We start from the raw sequence: 25,340 nt of genomic DNA, 5'->3' as shown, positions 1-25,340 counted from the left end.
TACTATCCAACAACAAAAACCCCCTTGTGTGTGTGAGTATAAGGTGTTTGAAGCTTTGCCTGAAAGATAATCCTTGGGAAACGACCTAGGAGTCACTTCCTAGTACTGCAGTTTTAATTGTTATATTATTTGTATCGGGTACGGCCTCGATCAGTCACCTGGATCTATTTCATGAAATTAAAAGCAGAAGCCACTCCCCTTGTTAAGGCTTTTGTCACATATGCTCAGTTTAAAATCATTAGATTAGATAATGGCAGAGAATTTACTATGAAGGATTTTTATATGGAAAAAGGAATACAACACCAAACCTCATGTGTTGAAACACCACAATAAAATGGCATAGTTGAAAGAAAGTACCAACATATTCTAGGTGTGGTTAGGGCTCTAATTTTTCAATCTAATTTGCCTATATGTTTTTGGAACTATGCCATATCACATGTTGTTCATCTAATCAATAGGCAACCTATTGTTTTCTTATCTAATAAATCTCCTTTTGAAGAATTACATAACACCTTGCCCGACCTCAAGCCCTTGAGAGTCTTTGGGTGTCTTTGTTATGCTTCCACATTAGTCTCTCAAAGAAAAAAATTGGATGCTAGATCAAGAAAATGCATATTTCTAGGTTACCCCCATAGGGTTAAAGGTTATGTCTTACTTGATATCAAAACAAATAAGATCTTTATCTCCAGAGACCTTGCCTTTTTTGAACATATTTCCCTTTTTCTAGTACCTCATCCACCAATACTGAAATCAACCCTAACTCTCAACCTATACTCCCTATTATCTAGCAAGATGTATTTACTTATCATATGCCTAAAACCACCCTGCCACCTCCTAACATCACTGAGACTCTTAATCAATCCAACAACATGCCAGAGGCCTCAACCAGCCCTGCCTCAACTAGACACTCTCAGAGAATTAGAAATTCACCCACCTATCTAAGAGATTATTATTGGACCATTCTTCACAATTCCAAACTTCTTGACCCACATGTCCAACATCCCATTAGCAAAAACCTTAGCTATAACAACCTCTCCAACAAACATAAACATTTTTCGCTGACCATATCTGTCAATCAAACACATAAGGATTATTCTGAGGCAATTCAATCAAAACAATGGCAAGAGGTTATCCATATTGAACTAACAGCCTTAGCTAAAAACAATACATGGATCCTAACTAAACTCCCACAAGATAAGAGAGCCATATGTTGTAAATGGGTTTTCAAAATTAAACACCATGTCGATGGCTCCATAGAAAGATACAAGGCAAGATTTTTAAAGGGATTCAATCAAACGGAGGGTGTAGACTATATGGAAACTTTTAGCCCAGTGATAAAAATGAATACCATAAGGGTTCTTCTTTGTCTTGCTGCCCTTTTTAATTGGCATTTGCAGCAGCTAGACATAAACACAGTCTTCCTCCATGGAGATCTCAAAGAAGTGGTCTACATGAAGACCCCACCTGGACTCAAATGTTCTGATCCAACAATGGTTTGCAAACTGCAGAAGTCCATATATGGGCTTAAACAAGTCATCAGACAATAACATGATAAAATCACTACTACCTTGATTCAACTTGGTTATACTAAATCCTTTTCTGATTACTCTCTCTTTATTCATAACACTAACTCTGGTTTTACAGTTGTTTTAGTATATGTAGATGACTTGATTTTGACAGGAAACAACTCAGACCAAATCATCCACACCAAAACTGTTCTTCACAATAAATTCAGTATTAAAGACCTTGGTGACTTAAAGTATTTTTTGGGAATGGAAGTTGCTAGATCTAGACAAGGCATAACATTATACTAGAGGAAGTACACCTTTGAGCTTCTATAAGAAACATGATACCTAGGAGCTTCGACCTGAAATTTCTTTTGCAGTAGGATGTCTTAGCCAATTCCTTGGCTCTCCTACTAATCAACACCATAAAGCAACAACACATATTCTCAGATACTTGAAGTCTTCCCCTGGTCAAGGCATCTTCTTTCCTAGCAACAATACAACAATCATCCAAGGCTACTCAGATTGGGCAACATGCTTGGACACAAGAAAATCTCTCACTGGATGGTGCTTCTTCATTGGATCTTCCCTCATATCTTGGAAGAATATGAAGCAAAACACCATATCAAGATCATCTTCGGAAGCATAATACAGGGCCCTTGCCATGGCTGCTTGCGGAGCACAATGGTTACTCTTCCTCTTCAGAGATCTTGGCATTTCACATCACAAACCAGTTAGCATCTTCTATGACAACAATTCTGCTTTACACATCGCAACAAATCTGGTTTTTCACGAAAGAACCAAACACATTGACATAGATTGTCATGTGGTTCGTGAAAGATTGCAAAATAACACAATACATCTTCTACCTATTCACAGTTCTCTTCAACTTGCAGACATTTTCACCAAGTCGCTATCTCCTTCACCATTTCGAAGCATCCTATCCAAACTTAGCATAATTGACTCTCATATGCCAAGTTTGCGAGGGTGTGTTGAAATTACCACTAATTCACAAAGCCCAGACTACTCAGATCTAAGCCTGAATGATCTTGATGGTTCCAATGCCTTTAACTGAAAGCTTTCCTAATATAGTAAGTTTTCATAATTCTGTTTTTTCTATTACTAGGTTAGTTTCCTTTTTTAGTAGTTTTATGTTTTTCTGTTTTTCAGTTGGATAAGCTTGAATATGTTTTGATTCATTAGGATTAGGATAAATAGGATTTAGGTTGTTCATTCTAAATTCAATTTTATATAAAAGGAATCAATAAAGAACTTCATTCATTTTTCATTCAAAGCTTGTAAGCTTCTCTTTGCCTCGTTTTATGTGAAATCATTAATTGCTGCAAGGTTTGTTCTTCATCTTCTGTTAGCCATGCAAGTGCAATCTTCACACAAAATGATATAGTTTAATTAGAAACTATTAACACAAAATTATAATCAAAGTGTACCGATACAATAAGTACCAGGTAAATGAACGTTTACATTTTTGGAATACCCATGACTCACGGAGACTAAAAGCTTTGTTTTTAGTGACTTTGAGTTTAGGTATCTAATGGAACTTGCACGATTTCTTTATATTTTTACATACTAAATTGTAGCGTGGAAAATAAAATAAACCAAGTAGTTTAAGATCATGTTGGATCCTAAGTAGACTAAGTCCGTAAAAGAGATTAATTTCTTGTCCATATGAAGTGAGGGAATACCCTACATTATACCAAAAAAATACCAAAATACCATAAATAAAGGTTATATAGAATAAAATTTTAAAAATATATTATTTATAATAGAATTATTTTTTCGTCTTGACATGCATTTAATGTCTGCCGACCTACACTCTTATTTTCTAATATTGAATATTTAATTTTTGTATATTTTATTTTAGAGAATTTTATCACATTTTTTGTAATGAATATACATTATATTATATTTTTGTTTGAATATTTAATTATACATGATGTTATAATTTTGAGTATAATTTGAGATTGAGTGTACGGTCTCTATAATTTTATTTTATTTGATTCTATTTTAACACATATTTGAATGTGTGATTTTCCTTATTTGAAAAAATTAGATCAAAGATGAACATAAGATAATCTTCGAATATGGATAATAGGGCACAAAGAGGTTAAGTTGATTAGTTTTTGAGTATTTCAAAGAACATAGGTTCTCTATTTAAAAGTAACCTAAGGTAAACATATACAATCTCTTAAGCCATTTTTGCATCAAATTGTTTCAAAATTATATAAATGGAATTAAATGTATAAATGAAATTATACATATTTAATTACCTGAATATCTTTTAGGCATATTTTACATTTATATAGTAGTAAGGGTAAAGTTGAAATATAAAAATTACGTATCTTCAATTACTTATACATCTCTTAGACATATTTTGTCTTTATATAGTAGTATAGATTATATAAATTTAAGATTATGGACATAAATTCATAAATAAAATTTATATAGACTTAAATTTAAAAATATAAAATTTATAATAGATTAGTTTATATAGATTTAATATAAATTTAACATTGTAAACTAAAACTTGCATAAATAAACTTTATATACACTAAAAGTTTAAAAGTAATATAAATTTAGTTTTATAGATTTAACATTTTGATTTTCTTTACTTAATAAGTAATTTTATATGAATTTAGGAGATAATTTTTATTTTTACAGTTCATAATAATCAACTAATTGACAAATATTTTTTTTTGCATTAGCAAGGGTATCATCTCACCCTATGAGTAAGAAATTAATTCTTTTTGAGATATATGATTATTCATTTCAACAAATGCTGCTTCTAAAAATCAAATTCTTATTCTTTGTGAGAATCTAATAGTAACGAATATCTTTATTTAAGAATGATTAAAATAATTATACAATAATGAGTTGACATTGAAGAATTGTTATATATATAAATAATAGCTGAAAAAGCGATTTTAAGCTAACCATTTATGTTCGGATTATCTAAAAAATTGCTTTTATGCAGTAAATTACGGGAAAAAATGTTGAAGCTGTTTAATTATATTAATAAGTTTTTATCTTTCAAAAGAAGTTTATTTAAATGACTTTATTTTCTAATGTTTACTATCTATTATTCTTTTATTATAAAATGCGGAATGAATTTTGTATTCACATATTTTCATAACTATTGGTAACAGGATATATATTCTGAGAAATTAAAAATGAATAAAGAAAAATGTAAATTGGAGTTGGTGTTAAGACGCAATCTCAATTTATTTAGAAAATATTGGTCATAACGAACTTTTATATATTCTCAGTTTGCCAATGAAGATTCTCACACTATTACCAACCAAATGTGGCTCGAGTCTCACGTGGGTATTTACATTAAAAAACAATTGTGGGTCAAATTTAAAGCAAGTTGGAGGGGTAGCATTTAAATAGTAATGCTAAAGTGAAAAATAATCACCTTAAAAAGATATAAGAGCTCCCATGATCTGTTTTCGCATATCTTTCTTTAAAATCTAAATATTTATTTTAGTCCCTCAAATTTTTTACATCTTTCAAGTTTGTCCTTTAACAATAGAAAAACCTAAAATAATCATACAAAAATATCAAATGTAAGTCAAATTAATTATTTTTAACATTTAATGAATTTTAATAGTGATCATTTTAACTCACATTTTTAGTATCTTTTTTTCGGAAATTAAATTATTCGTGCAAAGATTTATAAGGAAGAAAGTGAATGTTTATTTTTTAAAAATAAAAAGCTTTCCATGTAATTCAAGCAAGTTGCCATACATAAATTACATTTATGATACATCTTCCTTTTCCTAAAATGTTCGATAAATTTAAGAATAAAATGAATTAGACTCTAAATTTGATTAACTTATTGTCATGCATCGCTTGCATAGAGAGAAGAATTGGATAAATGGGAATCGCATTTGACTAAGGCTTTGTTTGGGAGTTAGGAGGGAAAAAGGAAAGGAGGGGGATGAGAGGGTAGAGAGGGGGGAGGAAAGGAAGGAGAAGGGAGGGCAAATCCAACTAAACCCCTCAATTGTTTGGGAGTGTAGAATTTAGATAGGAGGGGATAGAGGGTTAATGTAATACAAAAATACTATTTTACCCCTTCTCCTTTAAAAAATCAATAATATGTTATGTATTATATGTTATAGAAAAATATTAATAAAGGTAGTTAGGTAATTTGGTTTATTTTTCTCCCAAAACACCCCAATTTGGGGGAACTAGGTATTTTTACATTTGGAGGGTTTGAGGGGGTTTGAAAAATTCTTCAAAACCCTCCTCTCTCTTCCACTAAACTCCCAAGCAAAAGCCCTCTCCTAAACCCTCCCATTCCTTCCCTCCCCAAACACACCCTAAATAAATATTCCTTCCACTGTATCCCATCCTGTACATTTCTTGCAATTTCAATACAAGTCCCCCCTTTCAATTGTTCAAACCTCTTCACAATTAGGGAATATACATATTTTTAGCTAACTATTTTAAATTTAAAAACATTTTTGAATCGTAAAACAAGCAAAAGTAACATATAACTTATAGCTTATTCTCATACTCATGCTCACAAATTCACATTTGTACATTTTCTCTCTTGTATTTCATTGTCGAAAAGAAAACATTTTTTCTTACAAGCACATATATAGATAACTAAGTTTAAAATAATAATAATGATTATAATCAAAGTTATTCGTAGTTAACAAAGTTAATAGAGTTGGTTGACAAACAAGTTCTTATGCATGATATCTATCTAATTATCATATGGTTTTGTGTTATATATTTTGAGAATATCTTATTCATCTATATAAAATTTACTTCGATAATGGAACATTTCAAAAGGAACTAATCTTCCATCGTTGAATATAAGAATTTAAATTTAAATAAATAATTATAAACTCCAAAAAAATTATTTAATGGTATTCTAGTATTCTCAAATTATCCTCGTAGTCAAACACTAACCAAAATTGGAAATAATGATGAAATGGTATAAATATATTTATGTAAATTATCATTAGATTATTAATTTATTACCATGAATATTAATAAAATAATCAATTGTTAATTAAATAATAAAAACTACGAGAAAGCTTACACAGTTATTCTCCTCTGTTGTGTGCACACATCAAAATATAGATAGAGAGAACAGTGAGAACTATTAGGAATCCGTTTTGAACTCGCCGTTAAAACCCATTCCAGTTTCCACCGATCTCCACCGCTTCATCAAATTGTTTTGTTAAACTGAATGATTCAATTTTCAATGCAAGTTATGTTTTTTCTTCTCGTTTATATGCTCCTTCAATCGATGATGAAGGGTGTTCCAATGGCATGATCACGTAATTCCCCTTCTGGGTTTTGGAGAATTTTGTGTTTGCTTTTGTGGGTCGGTGTTTTTGTATTTAAATTTTTATTTTTTATTTTTTTCATCATTTTTTTGGGGTTTGAATAAAGTGATGCTGGACTCCAGGGAAGGTTCCAGTGTGAAAAAACTACTATTTGGGTTCTGGGTTTGGTCTAGGATTTGAGATTTTTGGTGCTGTGGTGGAGATGGAAAACAACACTGAATTGGAGGAAGGAGAGGCTTTCTCTGATAAGGATTATGATGAAGATAACATTTACCTTGATTCTCTCTCTTACATTGTAAGGGCTTACTTTAATTTAGTTTAAAATTGTAAGCTATTTTGAATTTGGTTTGGTGGTCATCACTGTTATAAAAATGTAAATGCAGTGGCTTTGGCTGCATTTTAAGTAATATAACCGCAACTGCAATTTAGAACCTTGATTTATAGTTATTCATCAAATAGGAATGAATAATAGTTTTGATTAGTGTACTATCATTGAGTATGGCCTTTCAATGTGTCAATGTGTTTGGTTTCTGAGGGAAATTATGGAGCAGAGAGTTTCTCAGATTAGACTTGTATGTGAAGGAAGTAAGGAATTGAATTAATATCAAACAAGCTGAAGATAACTTTGGCTATTTGGCTTCATAAGCTTAGCTGCATTGTTTGTTAGTGGAAAAAAAATCAGCATTGATGAAGTGATTTAGAATCATACTAGAATTCCCGGGTTTCTTCTTTTGCATTGATAAAGTGATTCAGAATCATACCAGAATTCCCGGGTTTCTTCTTTCTGAATCAACCCTTGAAAACTGCCAATACATATAATGAATTTAAAATTGATTTTGTTGGCAATGTGATACTGTAGAATGCAGATGCTTAACTTGCTGCATCGCAAGTGAAAATCATAGTTGACTAGTTACCAAGTAAGTGTATCTACCACACACATAATAACAATACAATAACTAGTAGAGTAAGTTATGTGATACACCATTTGTTCTTTTGCATAATAGTTTTTTGATGTGAGTTGATTTTCTAGGTATTTCTGAGATTGATGCAATGTGTATGTGCATTTATATCTTGGCCTATAGAAGATTAATACATACAAATCAGATAATAGAAATAATGATAATTCTTGTTGCTGATCTTCACTGTTCCTGTAATTGTCATGCTTCACTCCTGGTGATTATTGTTGATTAGTGCCATTTTTATTTGAAAGTCCTCTTGGTGGGAGTCTCGTGTATTGGGCTGCCTTCTTTATGAAAATATTAGGATTAATAAATTGTTTCATGTTGCATGAAGGATGAGAGGATTCAACATGTTCTGGGCCATTTTCAAAAGGATTTTGAAGGTGGTGTTACTGCCGAGAATTTGGGTGAGTGACATAGGAAATGAAAGAGCTGTCTTCGCATCCACAGAAATGATGATCTCACTGTTCAGATTTAAGTCTGATATTGCTTAGAGATTTAAGAATCATACGTCTCTCCCAAACTAACTGTTTAACAGAATTATTACAACTTTCACAAGCTAACTGTACATGCAAGTAAGCAACTCACCATTATAACAATGAGATATGATATTTTTCAGGTTCAAAATATGGTAGCTATGGTTCATTCTTACCTACCTACGAACGCTCTCGTGTTGAGTCTCACCCAAAGACTCCACAAAGAAACCACTGCTCACCAAATTCTCCTATCAATCTCCACAAGGAGGTATAGCATTATTTATGTTACTGATATTTTTACTGTTTGATAGGAAGGTAATATATGCTGCCAGCATATGTCCGTATTGGAAGGAATACCGGTTAATTGAGCACTGTGGGTTATGTTGTAATACAGGTTGCGTCTCATAGGTCCAAAGCATCTTCAACTGTGCCTTCTTCGAGGCTTGGAACTTGTTCCTATAGTTCACATTTAATTCATAATGTAAGAGCACCTTCAGTTGATGGTTCAGTGAAGAAGGAAGGAATGATTTCTTCCAGTGAAGTAGCTGACAGGTCCACTGTAAAAGATGATACTACAAAAAAATCAGGAAATTCAACTGACCGAAGAACATTGAAGCTTCGAATCAAAGTGAAACCTAATATCTTTGCACAAAAGAATGGAGCTATTTATAGTGGCCTTGGACTTGATAACTCTCCATCTTCCTCAATGGGGAACAGCCCTGTGGAAAGTGAAGGCATGCCAACTGTATCTAAAGAGAATGTTAATGATTCTCCGGCTGTAATTATTCAGGTAGAGGACCCTTTCTATTTCTATACTTTTTATGTCCATAAAAAATACTTAAGTATTTAGTTTCTATTTAATGATACAGGTTATGACTTCATTTCCTATCCCCACGGGTGTTCTAAAATCACCTCTACCTGAAAGCATGCTATACTTGATAAAAAAGGAAAACGTTATTGGAGACGGCAGATATATGTCTTCTGCTAATGTTTATCAAGAACCTAGTTCTATGTCTACTGGAGAATCTGATTCTCTTGTTGGGGATGGGCATTTGAAGAAGCAGAAAGTGAGAATAGGGAGACTTAGCGAAAAGCAGTTGGAATTGAAGCATATGAATGATATGACATTGCATTCAAATAAAAATTTAGGAAATATAACACCAGACTGTAAGGAAATTCTCTCTAATGATTTGAAATGTATGCCTCTGTCAAGTTTGATTTTTGATGCTGGTGGAACTACGAAAGTCACTGGAAAAGCTTCTAAAGTTTCCAAGGAGGTTAATAAGGGTCGCGTGGAAGGTAGAATGGTTTCTGTTGGAGCAGTGAAGCCAGATTCACTGGAGCCAATATCTGGTCAAGGTTTTGATAAAATTGAAAAGCAAAGAGCGGGAAATGGTTTTATGAAAAATATTTTAGAGCATGAGCTGGAAAATCCTTGCAAGGATAATTTTCCCGTCCCTAAGAATAATGATAAGTGTAATGTTACTTCTATGATTTCTGAAAACGTTGAGTGTGATGCTGTAAAATGTAAGGTAGACCAAGATCCTCAAAAACATGAGACCAACCAGAAGAAGAAGGCACTATCTGAGGGCAAGAATAAGTCAAAAGTTTGTCAGAGTCTTGGAAAAGCTGAGGCTGTTGCAAGAAAAGATAGCTTTGGGTGTATTAATAATCCAAAGGTAACTGATAAAGAGAGCGCTGGCATTGATGTTACTTCTGGTACAAGTAAAATGAATAAAACAAAGTCACTGAAGGATAATAAGGTCAGAGATAGTAACAGAGATTCATTGAAAGGGAAAAAATCAGAATCGAAAGTCAACGGTCCACCTGGTAACAGTGCAATAAAAAATACTAACATTGATAATTTTGTCAAACAGAGTGCATTTGGGGCTAAAACAACGAAAAGGCGTAATGTCAATAAAGTGAATGATCAGTTGCTCGCTGAGCCATGTACAAAAGATGCTTCAGGTTCATTTCCTGTTGTTGAAAATAAACATGCTCCTGAAATGATTACATCAGCTGTATCAGCACCTCAACTTATTGCAGAAAATTGGGTATGTTGTGATAGTTGCGAGAAATGGCGGCTTCTACCTACTGGAATAAAGCTTGAGCAGCTTCCAGAGAAATGGTTGTGTAGCATGCAAAATTGGCTGTAAGTTGATTGCCCATTTTGGTTGGAATTATGCATGAACATATTATGCTAGGTATATGCTTGGTTTGATGCTGTATTATAAGCAAAAGTTGAGGATTATCTTGAATGATACATCAATTATATTAAATAAGTTTTAATTTCTGTGTTTTGCATAATTCGTCTGTGCTATGTTTTATTGCCTCCTCATTGTACTTCTAAATTGCTGTTAGGCCTGGAATGAATTGGTGTGAAATCAGTGAGGAGGAGACAACAAATGCACTGTATGCGTCATATCAAATTCCAATTTCTGAGGGTAAGAATAACATCCAAAGTCATGCCGCGGGAATTGCAAGTGGAGTGAGTTCTGATGCTGTACAGATTGGCCCGAATCAGGAAAAGTCCAGTTCTGATGTATTGTCCGCACGAGGAAAGAAGAGACATGCTATTAAGGAAAAGACAATGCTAGGATTCAATAATCGCATGATCAATGCTCGAGAATCTGGAAAAATTTTAAGCTTGACTGACATGAATCAGCATCCTGAAGACTCAAGCCCGATGGAGCAGATGACTTCTAGACATTTTAGCACATGTAACAAATTGAAAGAAGAAAGGCATGTGGCTAGAGAGATGCAAAAACAAATAAATGGAGGTACCTCATTCATTTCAGAATTGATATATTGCTTACTTAGGATTTATTTTTATTGTGCGAATAAACATATATAGACGTTTTTAATTAAAATATGTTGATGTTATTACATTTGTGCAGGTGACAAAAAGCTTATTAAATTGAAACGTAAGATGGATGCTGATCAATACAGATCAGGAACTCCTATGAAATCAAAAACTGAGGATGTTTGCTATGCTGAGAAGCAGTTAAAGCCTAGCATGGGCCTTTATAAGGTCGGCCTAAAATCAAGAAATGGTCAGCCAGCAAAGGCTAGTGGGGTGGATATGCAGAAGTATGATAACTATTGTTTACCTGAGGATGTAGAGGACAACTTATTAGACCCTGTAAAGAAAGTTGGAGATCAGTCTCAGTCAGATGTCGAGTCCTTTGATGTAAAACATGGTAGTAAAAATGATATTTCAGTGAAGAAAAGGAAATTTAAGGACTGGGTAGATAATGAGAAGCATGATGATTCATTCTCCTTGGAGGATGATAAGCAGTGTGGCAAAGAGGGCAATGCAAGTGGGTTTAGGAAGGAAAAGAAGTCTAGAATTTTGAGTACAGAGGCAAAATCAGTAATGGAAGTTGATGATAAGTCGAATAAAGGTGGGATGATGCATGTTTGCATGTCAGGCAGTAGAGACCAAATGAATGTTGGGACAAAAGTAAAATTTATCGATAAAGCTCAGAAGCCAAAGAAGCATAGAATAAATACCGAGTCCCATAAATCTTTAGATGGTATTGGTCAGTCGGGCAAGGATTTTGGCTCTGGACAAATTTCATTGGCACCAACTTCAAGCTCTTCTAAGGTTTTAGTGTCTCATATAGCAAAACCAAATCTTGAAGATGTGATAGGTTCACCTGTAGAGTCTGTTACCTCCTCATCTTTGAGGACCTCCAAATTGAATAAGCATATTCTGGCGGTAGGGGGCATTTCAGAAAGGGATGATGCTTCAAAAGGTGGTCTCTCTTCCATAGGTTCCAGGAGAAGTGCAGATAATACGGAGGGAATGCTATCAGTAAAATTGAAGGATAGAATTTCACATAACTTACATCTTGCATGCCACAAAGTTTCTTCAATAGAGTACGGGGTTGAAGATGTAAAAGACAAAGTGAGGGTCCGGGCTAAAACTTCTGAAATTAAGAATGACCATCTGTCTGAAGTTGGTGTGCCTGTTGTGCAACATGGCAGTTGTGCCAATGCTATGCATCATGAAGAGAAAGTACACAAGAACAACCAGGAAAGTGAACTTTCTTTGCAGAAATCTGGTAAGGTTACATCCTTGCACGGTAAGGAAAAGGACCGGAGGTCTGGTTCCAAGGTTGGTAAAGATAAGATGAAGCTTTCAGCTTTAGAGAATGGTTATTCCAAAAATGGTGGGAGGCATGGCTCAGCAGTTGATCCTAGTTATCACGCATATGTTCCTGAGACTAAAAATAATGCTAAATGCAGTTCTCCTAAGTCTAAACACGAGATTGATAATATTAGTCAGAAAAATGCTCTAAGACATGGGTCAAGTGAAGCTGGAAAGAAAACCAAAGTAAAACAAAAAGACTTGGAGAGTTCAGTTCTGAAAATGGATGCTCAAACTGATAGATCGAATATCCCTCAGCAGAACCTGATTCAGGGCTTTGAAGAAGAAAATGAAGCTAACCCAGAATCTAGAAATGGGAAATCCTTAGTTCTCACATCTTCGGTGAGTGAGGTTAAAAGTGAAACATTGTATGTGGGTTCTAGAACTGCACCTGGATTTCAAAAGGGAGGTAAGACTAATGAGCTTCCAGTCCATGTGTCTGGCAATGGTGATGTGGCCAAGACAATGAGAAAATCAGTTGATCTTAGTAGCAATGTTGGAGTTAATTATAACCCAGAAAAGGTTCCTGACCAACATCTCATTGTGTCAAGTCCCATGCAAACAAAGTCTAGCCAAACTGCCCGTAACATGCTGGAAGAAGCCACTAAACTAAAAAATAGAGCTGATCATTATAAGGTTATTTCATTATTTCAAGATTTTGCTTTACATATTTTGATTGTATCTAGCATCTTTGTATAATTGATGATTTAAATGTTGTTTACTTCATAGAACTCTGGGTTTGAGTTTGAGAGCAATGAGACATACTTTGATGCTGCATTGAAGTTTCTGCATGGAGCATCTCTTGTAGAAAATTGTCACAATGAGAGTAGCAAGCACAAGGATATGAATCCAACACAACTTTATGCCACTGCAGCTAATCTTTTCAAGTAAGTAAAATACTCTGAAGCAGTAAGTAAATTTATTATTTTTTTGATGTTAGATTTGTACCACTATTCAATTTAATTGCAAAAAGAATACATTTTTAGATAAAAGACTGAAGGACATATAATTTGGTAATGACATGTATTTCTTTGGATAATTTTCGATGTGTACAGGGCAATCAAATTAAATATAAAGAAATAACAATTTATCCTTTTTTTGCTAGTAAGCATTTATCTGAAAATATCTCTTCAGTTGTTGTAGGGAATGTCTTAGTTTTCCTTCCAAGGGCCTCTGCTTTTTGTGGGTTTTTTTATTCTGCTTTTGTAGACAGTATTGAGCTATGGAATAAGGCTACAGTCTAGTTGTTACAGTTATTTAAATTTTAAGCCTAACTTGTGTGCTTGTATGCACTGTAAGAAATGTTCTTGGCTCTAGTTTTATGTATTAATTTAGTTTTTATTTTGTTTTATTTTTGGGTGGGTGGGCGTGTAAATTGTGTTTCATAGGTAGATAGAATATCTTTAATTAACACTTCTCAACTTTGCAGCAGTGTCCGCATAGATCAATTTTGTACTTTATAATTCTTGGCCTAAAATTGTTCCATAGATGACCCCAAAGTTTGACGGGCTATTGTCTTTTTCTTGAGCTATTCTTCAATCATAAAATGCCTTGAAATGTTTTCAGGTCCTGTGCCCATGAATATGAAAGGCACCAAGAAATGGCAGCTGCTGCTTTGTCTTATAAATGCATGGAGGTGGCTTACATGAGAGTTGTTTACTGTAAACATCCTAGCACAAATATGGATTGGCATGAGTTGCAAACAACTCTACAAATGGTTTCTCAAGGTAATGCTACATAGCGTTGATATATGTATTTATGTCTTCATGCTTGTCATGCATTGTTGATGTGGATTTTGCAAACTTCTGTGGGCAATGTACCATCAAAATTAGTTCGAGTAAAAGTGAACCTTTTTATATTCCGAAACTGATTTTTCCTGTTTGAAGGAAGTCAGTGCACATCATAGTATTATGTCTTTATTGTTTGGGGTTTCAATGGGACAATATAATGGATTGTACAGGACTTGCTGTTGATAGCCTCTTCCTTAATATTAGCAACCTGTCTGATGGACCCACGCCTCATTTTGTCAAACACGTGTAACTATTTATTTTACCCTATTGTTTAGGTGAATCTTCTTCATCTTCTGCATCCGATGTTGATAACTTAAACAATCAGACGGGAGTATATAAGGCTACCTTCCCCATGGCTACTAATAATCATGTTTCTGGTAACCAAGTCATATCTGCTCAAACTCGCCCGAATTTGGTCAGGCTTCTTGACTTTGTAAGTTTTGTTTGTTGGTAAACCTTATGTTTTATTTTGAAGGTCTGTCTTGGTGCTTTGATCCTGAAGTATTAGGAATGCATAGTTTGGGGGATCTAGGCTTTTACTGATAGAAGATAACAGTGAGAAGTGTGATTCTTCCCTAGATAACATGTTTGGAAAAAAAATCAGTATAAATGTCGGCTGTTTATGCTATGCAGGAGAAGTTGATATTTTTTCTGCAGACAACTTTCTATTGCATGTAAGATCTTGGGTCATGCCTGAAATTCCTAAAAAGCTATAATATTGATTGTTATATAAAAAGCATGTTGTATTGACCTTTCATACTGGCACTGAGCACTTTCTAATGCAATATGTTTTAGACTTTAGTTTTTAGTGGATAGCTGGAGGCAAAATTTTCAGGTTCTAGTATCATTTCTCCTGGTTCACACTAATAATGAGCACTTCGCTTATTTAAAGACACAAATTACCAAATGTTAAGGATTTATTACATTTGTTCATAATTTTTGTGTGGAAAGCTTGGTAAAGGTTGTTTTGTGATTTTTCAGACTCAGGATATAAATTTTGCAATGGAGGCTTCTGGAAAATGCCAGAGCGCTTTTGCGGCTGCTAATGTGAACATGGAAGAGGCACGGAATAGAGACTGTATAAAATCTATTAGGAGGGTCATTGATTTCAGCTTCCAGGATGCAGACGAGCTTGTACATCTGGTTTTGATGGCAACAAATGCAATACGTCTTGCCGGTCTTGGCGGTGCTAGAGATTAACTTGATATTGTACATAACTTATTTTTTCGGTTTTAATTCTCTACCAAGATGGCATCATGAAAGGAAAGGATAAAGGATATCTACCCTAGGCTGGCACTTGGAAACTTGCAAAGATAGCGGATTTTCCCGCAATCTGTTACCCTTGTGTACATTTGTACAAATGCGATTGAACACAAAATTTTGCACCATATTTTTAGTGGTTGAGATTCTTCTTAAGGTGGATAGGGGTACAAAATACTCACCCTTAAAATTTATGGATTAGAAATAGGGAAGGCATTTCTGGTTATCTAGTGACACCAGAGATGGATATGATGTAATAGTTCAGTGCTGCATTCTTTGCTCCACTAACATGGAGCCCTGGGAAGAAGAATAGAGTCCTGAAATGTTAGGCAACCATTTTTGAGGGCTTTGAATACTGATATAGCTATACTAGGTACATTATATACTATAAACTCTCTTTTTATGTTATCATAGCAAAATTTTGAATGAATAGAATTTCTTGCAGAAAGATTCACATTCTTTGTGCCATTGAGCATGTCTTTGTGCAATTGACTACAAACGTTTGTATCAGTCATGCTTAGCTTTTGGAGTTATATGTTCATTATTGTTGCTTAGTGATGATAAAGTCACAAATTTAAATCCTGAAAATTGTCTCTCCATTTATAGAGGTAAGACCGCATATATTTATGCTCCTCATACTCTACTAAGTGGAATTTTCGTGCACTGAGTCGTCCTTTTATGTTCCTTTTTTGAACTCAACTAACAATTTGAAGCTTAAAGTTAGGTTGGATTATTTAAGTGAGTTGAGTTCAAAATTTGTAGGTTTGACATTAATAATTCATAGATAACTTATATATGTTGGCTGTCAGATCCTTGAATGGCCCTTTACATACCTTGTGTTCCTTTGTTTGGAAATCACTGGGTCCTTTCTTTGCAAAATGAGCACATACATTAGTACCTAGGTTTTATCATCTTTCTTTTCTGCATAATCCTCCATTGTTCAATTCTATTAATCTTTTCTTGCTTCCACTTCCTGGAATTTTCATTTTTTAGGAATTCACATGATAGAGATATCTGTTACTGACTGTATTAATTGTTGAAAATTTTCCATCTCTCTTCTAATCTAGATAAGACATGATCTCTTGACTCTTAGACTTATTTTCTTAAAAATCATATTTCCATTTTTTGGTACTACCAAGGGTATCCTATATTCTATGGCTAAGGAACTAATCCCTATCAGGAGTGGATGCCCCTCCCAACAAATATCGCTATCAGAATCGAATCTTTAACCATTTGGTCTTTCTGAGTATCTAGTGAGGTTTTACATCACTAGACCAACATTTTGTAGGTAATTATATTTCCATTTTATTATTCCTTCTCCTAACAACTTCGCTTCCCTTTTGGGTATGCCTACTAGAAATCAATTTCTCCCATAAGGTCAAATCCTTTGTCTGGGTAGCAGTGCGTAGGATTAACACAAACCTTGTAGCTTCTATATGGTGTTTTGCCTCACACAAGTGCATATTTAGATGTGTATTGGATGGACTAGAACAGCCATGAACACTATATGGATATGATAAGTGATTCCCATATTTGAAATGGTATATGTGATCCTTTGGCTTAAGCTAATATGATTCCTATCATGAAGAGTCATGTTTTAATAGACAAACCTGATTGGTAACCTAAAAAGGTCAAATGTTCGATTCCTGATAGCAAGATTTAGGAGAGACAGTTACGCACCCCAAAAAAGATTAATTTTTACTAAAAAATGTGAGGAAATACCCTTAATAGTATTAAAAAAATGTTACTAGTAAACACATGTTTGTACTAGGATGTATGACAAATTAGTGGCATAGCCTAGGTAATATTAAAGACCATATGACTTAAATGTAACGAATTTTTTTTTACTAGCACACACATATTATATGAAATAAAGTTGATAATAATTACTAATACATAAATACTAGGGAGAAATAAACTTGACAAAAATGAATGAGACTACTAACATTCAATATATACCATTAATACATAAAAATTTAAAAATGAGGGTGCCATAATTTTTGTTATATAGTAAAATTAAGAAAAAACATTTGTTGAGGTGACCATAGCATAGGTTGGTCATCCCAGTCACCACCATTATAAGGAATCATGTAAAAGGAAGAGAGTGATGTAGTGATATTACAAAATGCATAACCATACTTAAATTGTTCAATACCAAATATTAACAAGATTTGTTCAACATGTTTAATTAATTAATGACTAAGAAATGAAGGTGAAACTATATAGCAATGACATATTCCATGTCTTGTGTTCAACTAAGATATTTAGACACTGGGGCAAGACTGCACATTGATTTGCCTCTAATTCTCTCTTGGCTCAGACTTAACATTATTACAAAGAGGACCTTAGGCCATTATATTAACACTCAAATGTTAGATGTATTTAACCCTAATCCTAGCTTCTAAATAATTCTTGTTTGAGAGAAAAGTTTGTGATTTTCTTTTTTCACTTTTCTAAAACTCATAATACCTTTGTCTCCTAAATGAGAAAGACTTAGCTAGATTGTCTTTCACCTCAAATGAGAGGGTCTATATATCATGTTGATCGAGCCTAGTTAAGTTCAATTGAGCATTGAATAATCTATTTGCTACCCTTAAATTATATTATTATATCCTTAGATTTGACAAGTGAACAACACTAAAATCTTATATGCATATGATAATTCATTTTAATTTTATAAAATTTGCTACAATATTTAACACTACTTGCATAAAAAACCGACATTTCTTAGTATAAAGAACTTATTTTTAATGGTAAACATAGTCAAATTGGCAAGAATTTAGTATCTTTAATAGGCTTTCTCTTTTTCACAAAGAAGAACTTACAGCTTAAATAGGGTAGGCCCTGACATGAGAAGCAGCCTAGGAAGAAAATCTTAGTCTAAAGAATCTTATGGTGGCTAGAAAATAATGGTGCAAAATACTTTTGGATACCTACTAAAGTTACAATGGGATGGTTGAATTTCAAGCCTTTTACATTTTAAGTAGAAAACTTAGGGCCATCTTTATGCAGGATAAGCACAAATAATTGGTAGCATCATTCTTTTGAGGGTGGTATAACTTATTTTAAATAGTTAGATTTTGAAAGAGAATCAGAATTTAGTTAGATTTATCTTTAATTACATTCTAGGCTTAAATATGTATTTAGTTAGTTTGTCTTTATCAATGATGTGTTAACCCCGTAATAACTCACATCATTAATTGACATGACATTTGCTACTACATATGATATTAGATATATTATCAGTAAGAACTAAAACCAAAATTTTAGAAATAATAAGTCCCAGAACAAAAAATTACATGAACTAAAACCAAATATTAAATTAATTTGAAGTAACAAAAACATATTTAAACCAAATATTAACAATTGTAATTTAACTGCTTACCTCTAATCCTTGTTGCTTGGCTGGGTGTTTTGCTTTGCACTCTTTTATCATACAATATTATTGTATAGGTCGGGTACCCTCATATTTTTTTATCCAACAACAACAAGCATTTATCTAAGTAGATGCAGTCAATTATATGAAACTCTATCATAAACTATGTTCAAACTTTAATTTCTAAGTCTTTCTTAATCATATAGATTCATATCTCATTAATAAAATTTAATCTTGCCCATATAAAAATCTTAATATTTTATTTGTAGTTATGTTTTATTTTACTTGTAGTTATGTCTGAAGGGTTTAACCCGTGTACCCATGTGTTTATCCTCTTCTTAAGATTCTAAGATCTTACTTTTTTCTTTGTTGTGGAAATATTTCCATTTCAGTACACCTTAGACAGTAGCATGCGCTGAGTACGAACATTATCTTCAGTGACAGTGTCCACTGAACTACTATTTTTGTTTTTTATATTTTGTATCATTGCCAAGATAAAGAATGCTTGTGGGACTCAACCTTTGTAAGTTGTCAATGTCTGTAGCAACTTATGTAGTATGCTATGATTACTTTACGTATAGTGATATCTGCCTAATAAACAATAATAATTGAGTTTTATACCACATTTGGACTCAAAATCTTAAGATATTAGGTCAATGGGTTCATCTATGCTCTTTAACTCATCAATTTGTACACAATGTGAGACTTCCTCATTACACTAACTCATACTTAAAATATCGAACAATATATGGCAAAACATTTTAAGCACATTAGCATGGAGATCAATTGGAGGAATCAAAATGTGAAGGTTCAATCAAACAAATCACACATCCATTGCAAGAACAATAAGATGAGCTTGAGCAAATAAACATTAAAATAAATAAATAAATGACTATCAGATTTCTGGGCAACAAATTAAATCAAAGCCCTGGTAGGTAAGTGCTCTAATATAGTATATCTTTAACACAAAATCATGCACCCAAATAGAGTCAGCACTTATAGCAGAATTTTACTGCATTAAATTTTGTTAGAGCTAGCTTAAGTAGTATTTTGGTCTTTTTTTCCAGTTGAGTTTACAACCTTCTCAAAACTGATGGTCAAACTAGATCTTTAATAAAGGATGAAAATAGAAATTGAATACGGAATAAAAGACCAGAATATCATTTAAACATTTTTTAATAAGATATATGTGGTATTTAAGGTAAGCAGAGTTTAATTTATTAACTCTAGGGTAGTTTTAGTTTATTATTTATTGTGAATTTGAATATTAAATAAATACTTAGAAACTCACGTTTGATATAAGACTACTAGTAGAAATTTAATTACATAGTAGTATCATTAAATTCTGGCTGTCAATGACTCGGTTAATGATTGTATCGATTAACTTAATTTATATTAAAAAATTAAAAAATTTATAATGATATTATTTAATAATTCTATAGTCTAAATTTAAAAACAGTATGATATTGAATTAAGATATTAATCACTACCACAAAAATGTTACAAATAAATTGAAAATATTATAAAAAATATATGCTTTACATTTTAATTTCAACAAAAATGTACAAAAATGTTTAAAATTTAATTAAACAACTAATATTTTGCTAGAACATAATCTAATAAATAAAAAACATAACTACAAATAAGTTGAAAGAATTTGTTTTCGAATATAAAAAGATTGGTTGAATCACCACCCAACCAATCCAACCATCCGACTAATTAGTTTTAGGCTTATACTAACTGAAATTGAAATGAACCGTCCAATTTTAATATAAAATTAGTTTGATGAGAGGATCAGACCAACCAAATATCTGGTTCACAGTTGAACCAGTAAGACCATTCAGTTGGAGCCAATTTTTTTAACGGTGCATGATGGAACAAAAAGCTGGGAAGATTTAAGCATGGTAAGGAAGACAAAGGCATGATGATAAATTACACTAGATTTGGTCTGCAGAATGGGGGTATTTTTTTCCGGCCAATGTAAAATGGCCCTACTACAAGTACTTTAATGCCACTCCAATAAGTATTCTGGTGATTGCAGGACAGAATAACATGCACCACTAGCTAGTTGTAGTTACTATAAGTCCAATTCCATAATGTTCTTAATAAACTATAGTACAAGAGCTTGATATTTTTTCACATGTCCTTTTTATGCTATGGTTGGTGATATCATTCGTATAATAATAAGTATTAAGAAAGGGGGCAAAGGGGCACTTAAGAGTAAAAGAAAAGAGGGAGAAAAGTAAAAAAAGGAACAGCTAGTGACATATCTTTGTGTGGCTATTATTATAGTACACATATATAGTTTCGTGTCATTCATTTGATTAATTAATAGTGTATGGAATCAGGAGCATGGGAACAGAATCTAGTTTTATAAATTATATTAAAACTGGCACTAGCATCACGCAAAAGGAAGGGTTAGGCCACTTACTATGTGCACAAAATTATGAAATTTTCTTCCCTACATAGTTGAACCTAGTTTGTGAAGATTCTCTCATTGCATTAGCTAAGAGGTCCTAAACTACAGTAATTTGGGGTAAAAATTATATGAAAAAATGATATATAGCATTGCTATGATTATATCTCGACATATAAAATGCAAGAAATGTTTTAGAGAATGATTTGAAAGGCAGCCAGTTATTCACATGGCATGTGAAAGTTTAGCTTGACATTTTTTTGAAGCATGAGAAATCTGACTTCTCTAGCTTTCAATAATTCAGTCTCAAATGCATGCCCCCTTAAACACCAAACTGCTTCAATGTAATTGAATGACATGTATTTATTTATCATGGCACTTACATCACAAAAATGATATTTCTCTTTAATCAATTAAATTAAATAGCCCACTAAATACTTGGTCCAAACGATAGTGTGCCAGTCTCACCTATAACTCGAAATTCCATTATAATGTGCCTGATGTGGATCCCTATGAACATCTTTTTTGAATTTATGGAGGGAGGTTCTTTTCTACATATCAAGGAATGTTTTTGATGCATGTAAATAACTAAAGAATATGGTATCAACTTCTTTATCATAAAACATAATTCATGAATATTATACCTATATGACATTTGTTCTTTTTACTTTTTTAATGTTTGGCATAGCATGATTTGTCATTATAAGAGTCGTTTCTCTCTTCTAAAAGTCATGTTATTTCCACTACCTAACAATCACTATTGCACATAATTATTCACACATGAGACATGACTTCATCTAACCCCAATCTTAAAAGTAAAATGATTTGATTTAAACTCCTGATTCATGTGTCTATGCACAAATACTGTAACACTAATATAATGTTGCAATATTTTTATGATTTTTTTAATATATAACGTCACAAAGGTCTAAATTCCGCTATAAATATGAAGTTAAGGGTAAAGAGTAGAGACATAGATCAATCAATCAATTTGTAGAGAAAACTGTAACTCCAAATTATTTCTGTTTTCATGGCTCCTGTACCCATTTCTCTCATCAACGTTGGCCATATTGATGATGTCCAAGAACTAAGGAAAACTAAGCCAAAGACAATTCCTCAAAGATTTGTAAGACACATGACAGAAAGACCAACACTTGTTACATCAGTATCACAACACAACAGTGACATGCCAGTCATTGATTTCTCTAAGCTTAGCAAAGGTAACAAAGAGGAAGTTCTCACTGAACTTTTCAACCTTGCAACTGCTTGTGAGGAGTGGGGATTTTTTCAGGTAAAAAAAAACTTATCACTACTTTCTTGCTAGTTGATACTACTATTTCATAATTGTTTAGACTTTTACTAAACTACTACTATTTGCTACTACACTGAGGAGTTACACTTTTGGGACACCTTTTGGGTTTATAGCATAATAGCATATTTTGTGCTTTAAACCTGAAGGGTGTCCCCTAAAGTGTCTACTTTATGCTATAAATCTAAAGGATATTGTCAAAAGTGTCGCTTCTTGGTGTACACAATATTTTTGTAGATTTTTTATAATATTTTATTTTTATGGAAAGTTAATGTTGAGTGTGGTCATTAGGTAATTAATCATGAGGTGGACCTCAATTTGCTGGAGAGTATAGAGAAGATTAGCAAGGATTTTTTCATGCTACCTTTGGAAGAGAAACAGAAATATCAAATGGTTCCAGGTACAGTACAAGGGTATGGACAAGCTTTTGTTTTCTCAGAGGACCAGAAGTTGGACTGGTGCAACATGTTTGCTCTTGGAATTGAACCTAACTATATGAGGAGTCCAAATCTATGGCCGAAGAGACCAGAAAAATTTAGGTAACATAAATAATAGTCCCATATTTTCACCTTTTTTAGTCCAATTCTTTTTAATATAGTTAAAAAAATCTTAGACACACATTGAATATTCATGCAGTGAAACAGTGGAAGTGTACTCAAGAGAAGTAAGGAAATTATGCAAGAATCTGCTGAAATACATAGGTCTAGGTCTAGAGTTGGAAGGGGATGCATTTGAGAAGATTTTTGGTGGGGCAGTACAAGCAATGAGGATGAATTACTACCCACCATGTTCAAGACCTGACCTTGTGTTGGGTCTTAGCCCTCATTCAGATGGAAGTGCCCTTACTGTGCTGCAGCAAGCAAAAGGAAGCCCAGTGGGACTTCAAATACTCAAGGACAGTAAATGGGTTCCTGTTCAACCAATTCCAAATGCTCTTGTCATCAACATTGGAGACACAATAGAAGTAAGTCTTTTCTGCTTTTCTCTTTTTCTTTTCATCTCTGACAACTTTGTAACAATATTTAGCTTAATAATTGAGTTATTTATGGACCAAAGATTCTATTCTTCTTATGGCTAGATCCAATCTCCGAGTAGTCCTGGAAAAAGGAAAAATAATTTCACATTCTTCCTTTAAAGAATTGAGGATTAGATATTGATTGCAATTTTTCCCTTACCCTTAAGAAAAGCATGAAAAAAGGCTAAATACCAAGTATTCTCTCTTATAAAGCCAAAAATTGTCGTAACTTATATTATTAATATTGTTTTCGTTTTTTCTTGATTGTCCACATTAGTTACTAATTACGTAAGTGATAGCAGTATAAGTGAAAACACATATTATTTCTTAAGGTTTTGGGTTAAAATGTTAAGTGTTTAGAAAAATTTCATCCGAATTTAACACTAATTTGCATTATGCATTATGCAGGTTCTTACAAATGGAAAATACAAGAGTGTGGAGCATAGAGCTGTGGCTAATAAAGAGAAAGATAGACTATCAATTGTGACATTTTATGCTCCAAGCTATGAAGTAGAGCTTGGTCCAATGCAGGAATTTATAGATGAAAACCATCCATGCAAGTATAGAAGATACAACCATGGAGAGTACAGCAAGCACTATGTAACAAACAAGTTGCAAGGAAAAAAGACCTTAGACTTTGCCAGAATCCAAACCAAAAACACAAAGTAGCTAGATAGGCCCACTCAAGTTCCCCAACTAGGAGTACTATAATTATTAGGCTGTCTATAGAAATCAGCCACATAAGAATATCAATGTCAAGCTTCTCAATTCTTTTTAATTACATAAGATTCACTGTTCTTATTAAAACATGTATATGCTATAATTCAATGGAAACTAGTGACATCTTTATATTTTATGACCTTTATTGCCAAATTTTGTTGCCAATTTAGTTATTTAAACACTATTTTTATACTATATTTAATATATATATCCCCAAAACATATATGGAAAAACAATTTTTTTTGAGGTTTGGACGTAGAGTTGGACCGGTCTTGAAAATGATACTAGTTTGCACTCTAAACTAAATGAAGGGTTGCACAACTTCAAACCGGAGAAATTTTGGTCCGACCATATTATATCCAGTTAAATCGTAATAACCCAAAACGTGAACTAGAAAGTTCCCTTATGATTAAAAATAAAGCAAAACACTATTCTAATATTTTGTTTTATTCCATTCCAAAAAATATAGACATTTAATACAATTATTAATTATATGAAATTATTCAATTCAACCGGACCGTTAAACCTAATAAGAGAATCTTTTGATGTGTCACTTAGGTTTACAATGAAAAAGCATTAAACATCAGAAATCAAGTGGACTTGAAGGACATTATTAGCACTGTTCTCTCTATATTTAGGAAAGAAGCAAGCAATCATGTGGAACACTTCCACACAAACATATTTTTATGAAAGAATCAATCAGAGAAGGGGACAAAATCATTGGTTGTCTTATAGTTCTTAAGAGGAGAGTTTTTATTTGTGATAGAGAGAAGAGAAGGGAGGCCCACATATATAATATATGAATTAATGTTTTATTTAGTTCATATAATTGGGGTATGGCAGCACCAACAAAGCAAAGTGGTGATGGTTCAAAGTGACTCTGAGCTGAAATGACCTAAGTGCTACCATTAACAATTACTACTTTTTAAGTTTTTCTGATGCATGATTAAGAAATATAATTAATATGATAAAAATGTAGTTCTGATTAAGATGGGTGATACCAGAATAGATGGAAAAAAATTCGAAGCAACAATTGA

The 25,340-nt window shown here is 33.0% G+C and overlaps 2 protein-coding genes across 3 annotated transcripts; both read left to right on the top strand.

The window, feature by feature from the left end:
- LOC109345011 lies at positions 6,596-15,921 on the top strand. Of its 2 annotated transcripts, XM_019583760.1 has the most exons (12): positions 6,596-6,867; positions 6,952-7,124; positions 8,123-8,195; positions 8,408-8,532; positions 8,659-9,054; positions 9,134-10,416; positions 10,626-11,044; positions 11,162-13,053; positions 13,147-13,304; positions 13,984-14,144; positions 14,483-14,640; positions 15,189-15,921. In XM_019583760.1, the coding sequence occupies exons 2-12, from the start codon at positions 7,032-7,034 to the stop codon at positions 15,405-15,407; spliced, it is 4,977 nt and encodes a 1,658-aa protein (XP_019439305.1). In that variant the 5' UTR covers positions 6,596-6,867; positions 6,952-7,031; the 3' UTR covers positions 15,408-15,921. The 2 variants fall into 2 exon arrangements, with proteins under 2 accessions (XP_019439305.1, XP_019439306.1); XM_019583761.1 differs by lacking the exon at positions 8,123-8,195 and having other exon boundaries at positions 6,596-7,124.
- Positions 22,225-24,364, top strand: LOC109345010 (protein SRG1). The gene is made up of 4 exons (XM_019583759.1): positions 22,225-22,550; positions 22,860-23,107; positions 23,205-23,532; positions 23,992-24,364. The coding sequence occupies exons 1-4, from the start codon at positions 22,290-22,292 to the stop codon at positions 24,250-24,252; spliced, it is 1,098 nt and encodes a 365-aa protein (XP_019439304.1). The 5' UTR covers positions 22,225-22,289; the 3' UTR covers positions 24,253-24,364.

Source organism: Lupinus angustifolius, chromosome LG04 (genome assembly GCF_001865875.1).
Source record: "Lupinus angustifolius cultivar Tanjil chromosome LG04, LupAngTanjil_v1.0, whole genome shotgun sequence".
NCBI classification, from domain to species: Eukaryota; Viridiplantae; Streptophyta; class Magnoliopsida; order Fabales; family Fabaceae; genus Lupinus; species Lupinus angustifolius.
This window is presented reverse-complemented; position numbering and strand designations above follow the sequence as displayed.

Coding starts and splice junctions, on each gene's coding strand:
- LOC109345011 (XM_019583760.1), top strand. CDS start 7,032: ATGGAAAACAACACTGAATTGGAGGAAGGAGAGGCTTTCTCTGATAAG. Junction 7,125..8,122: donor TTGATTCTCTCTCTTACATT/GTAAGGGCTTAC, acceptor TGTTGCATGAAG/GATGAGAGGATTCAACATGT. Junction 11,045..11,161: donor GCAAAAACAAATAAATGGAG/GTACCTCATTCA, acceptor ACATTTGTGCAG/GTGACAAAAAGCTTATTAAA.
- LOC109345010 (XM_019583759.1), top strand. CDS start 22,290: ATGGCTCCTGTACCCATTTCTCTCATCAACGTTGGCCATATTGATGAT. Junction 23,108..23,204: donor AAGAGACCAGAAAAATTTAG/GTAACATAAATA, acceptor ATATTCATGCAG/TGAAACAGTGGAAGTGTACT. Junction 23,533..23,991: donor ACATTGGAGACACAATAGAA/GTAAGTCTTTTC, acceptor TGCATTATGCAG/GTTCTTACAAATGGAAAATA.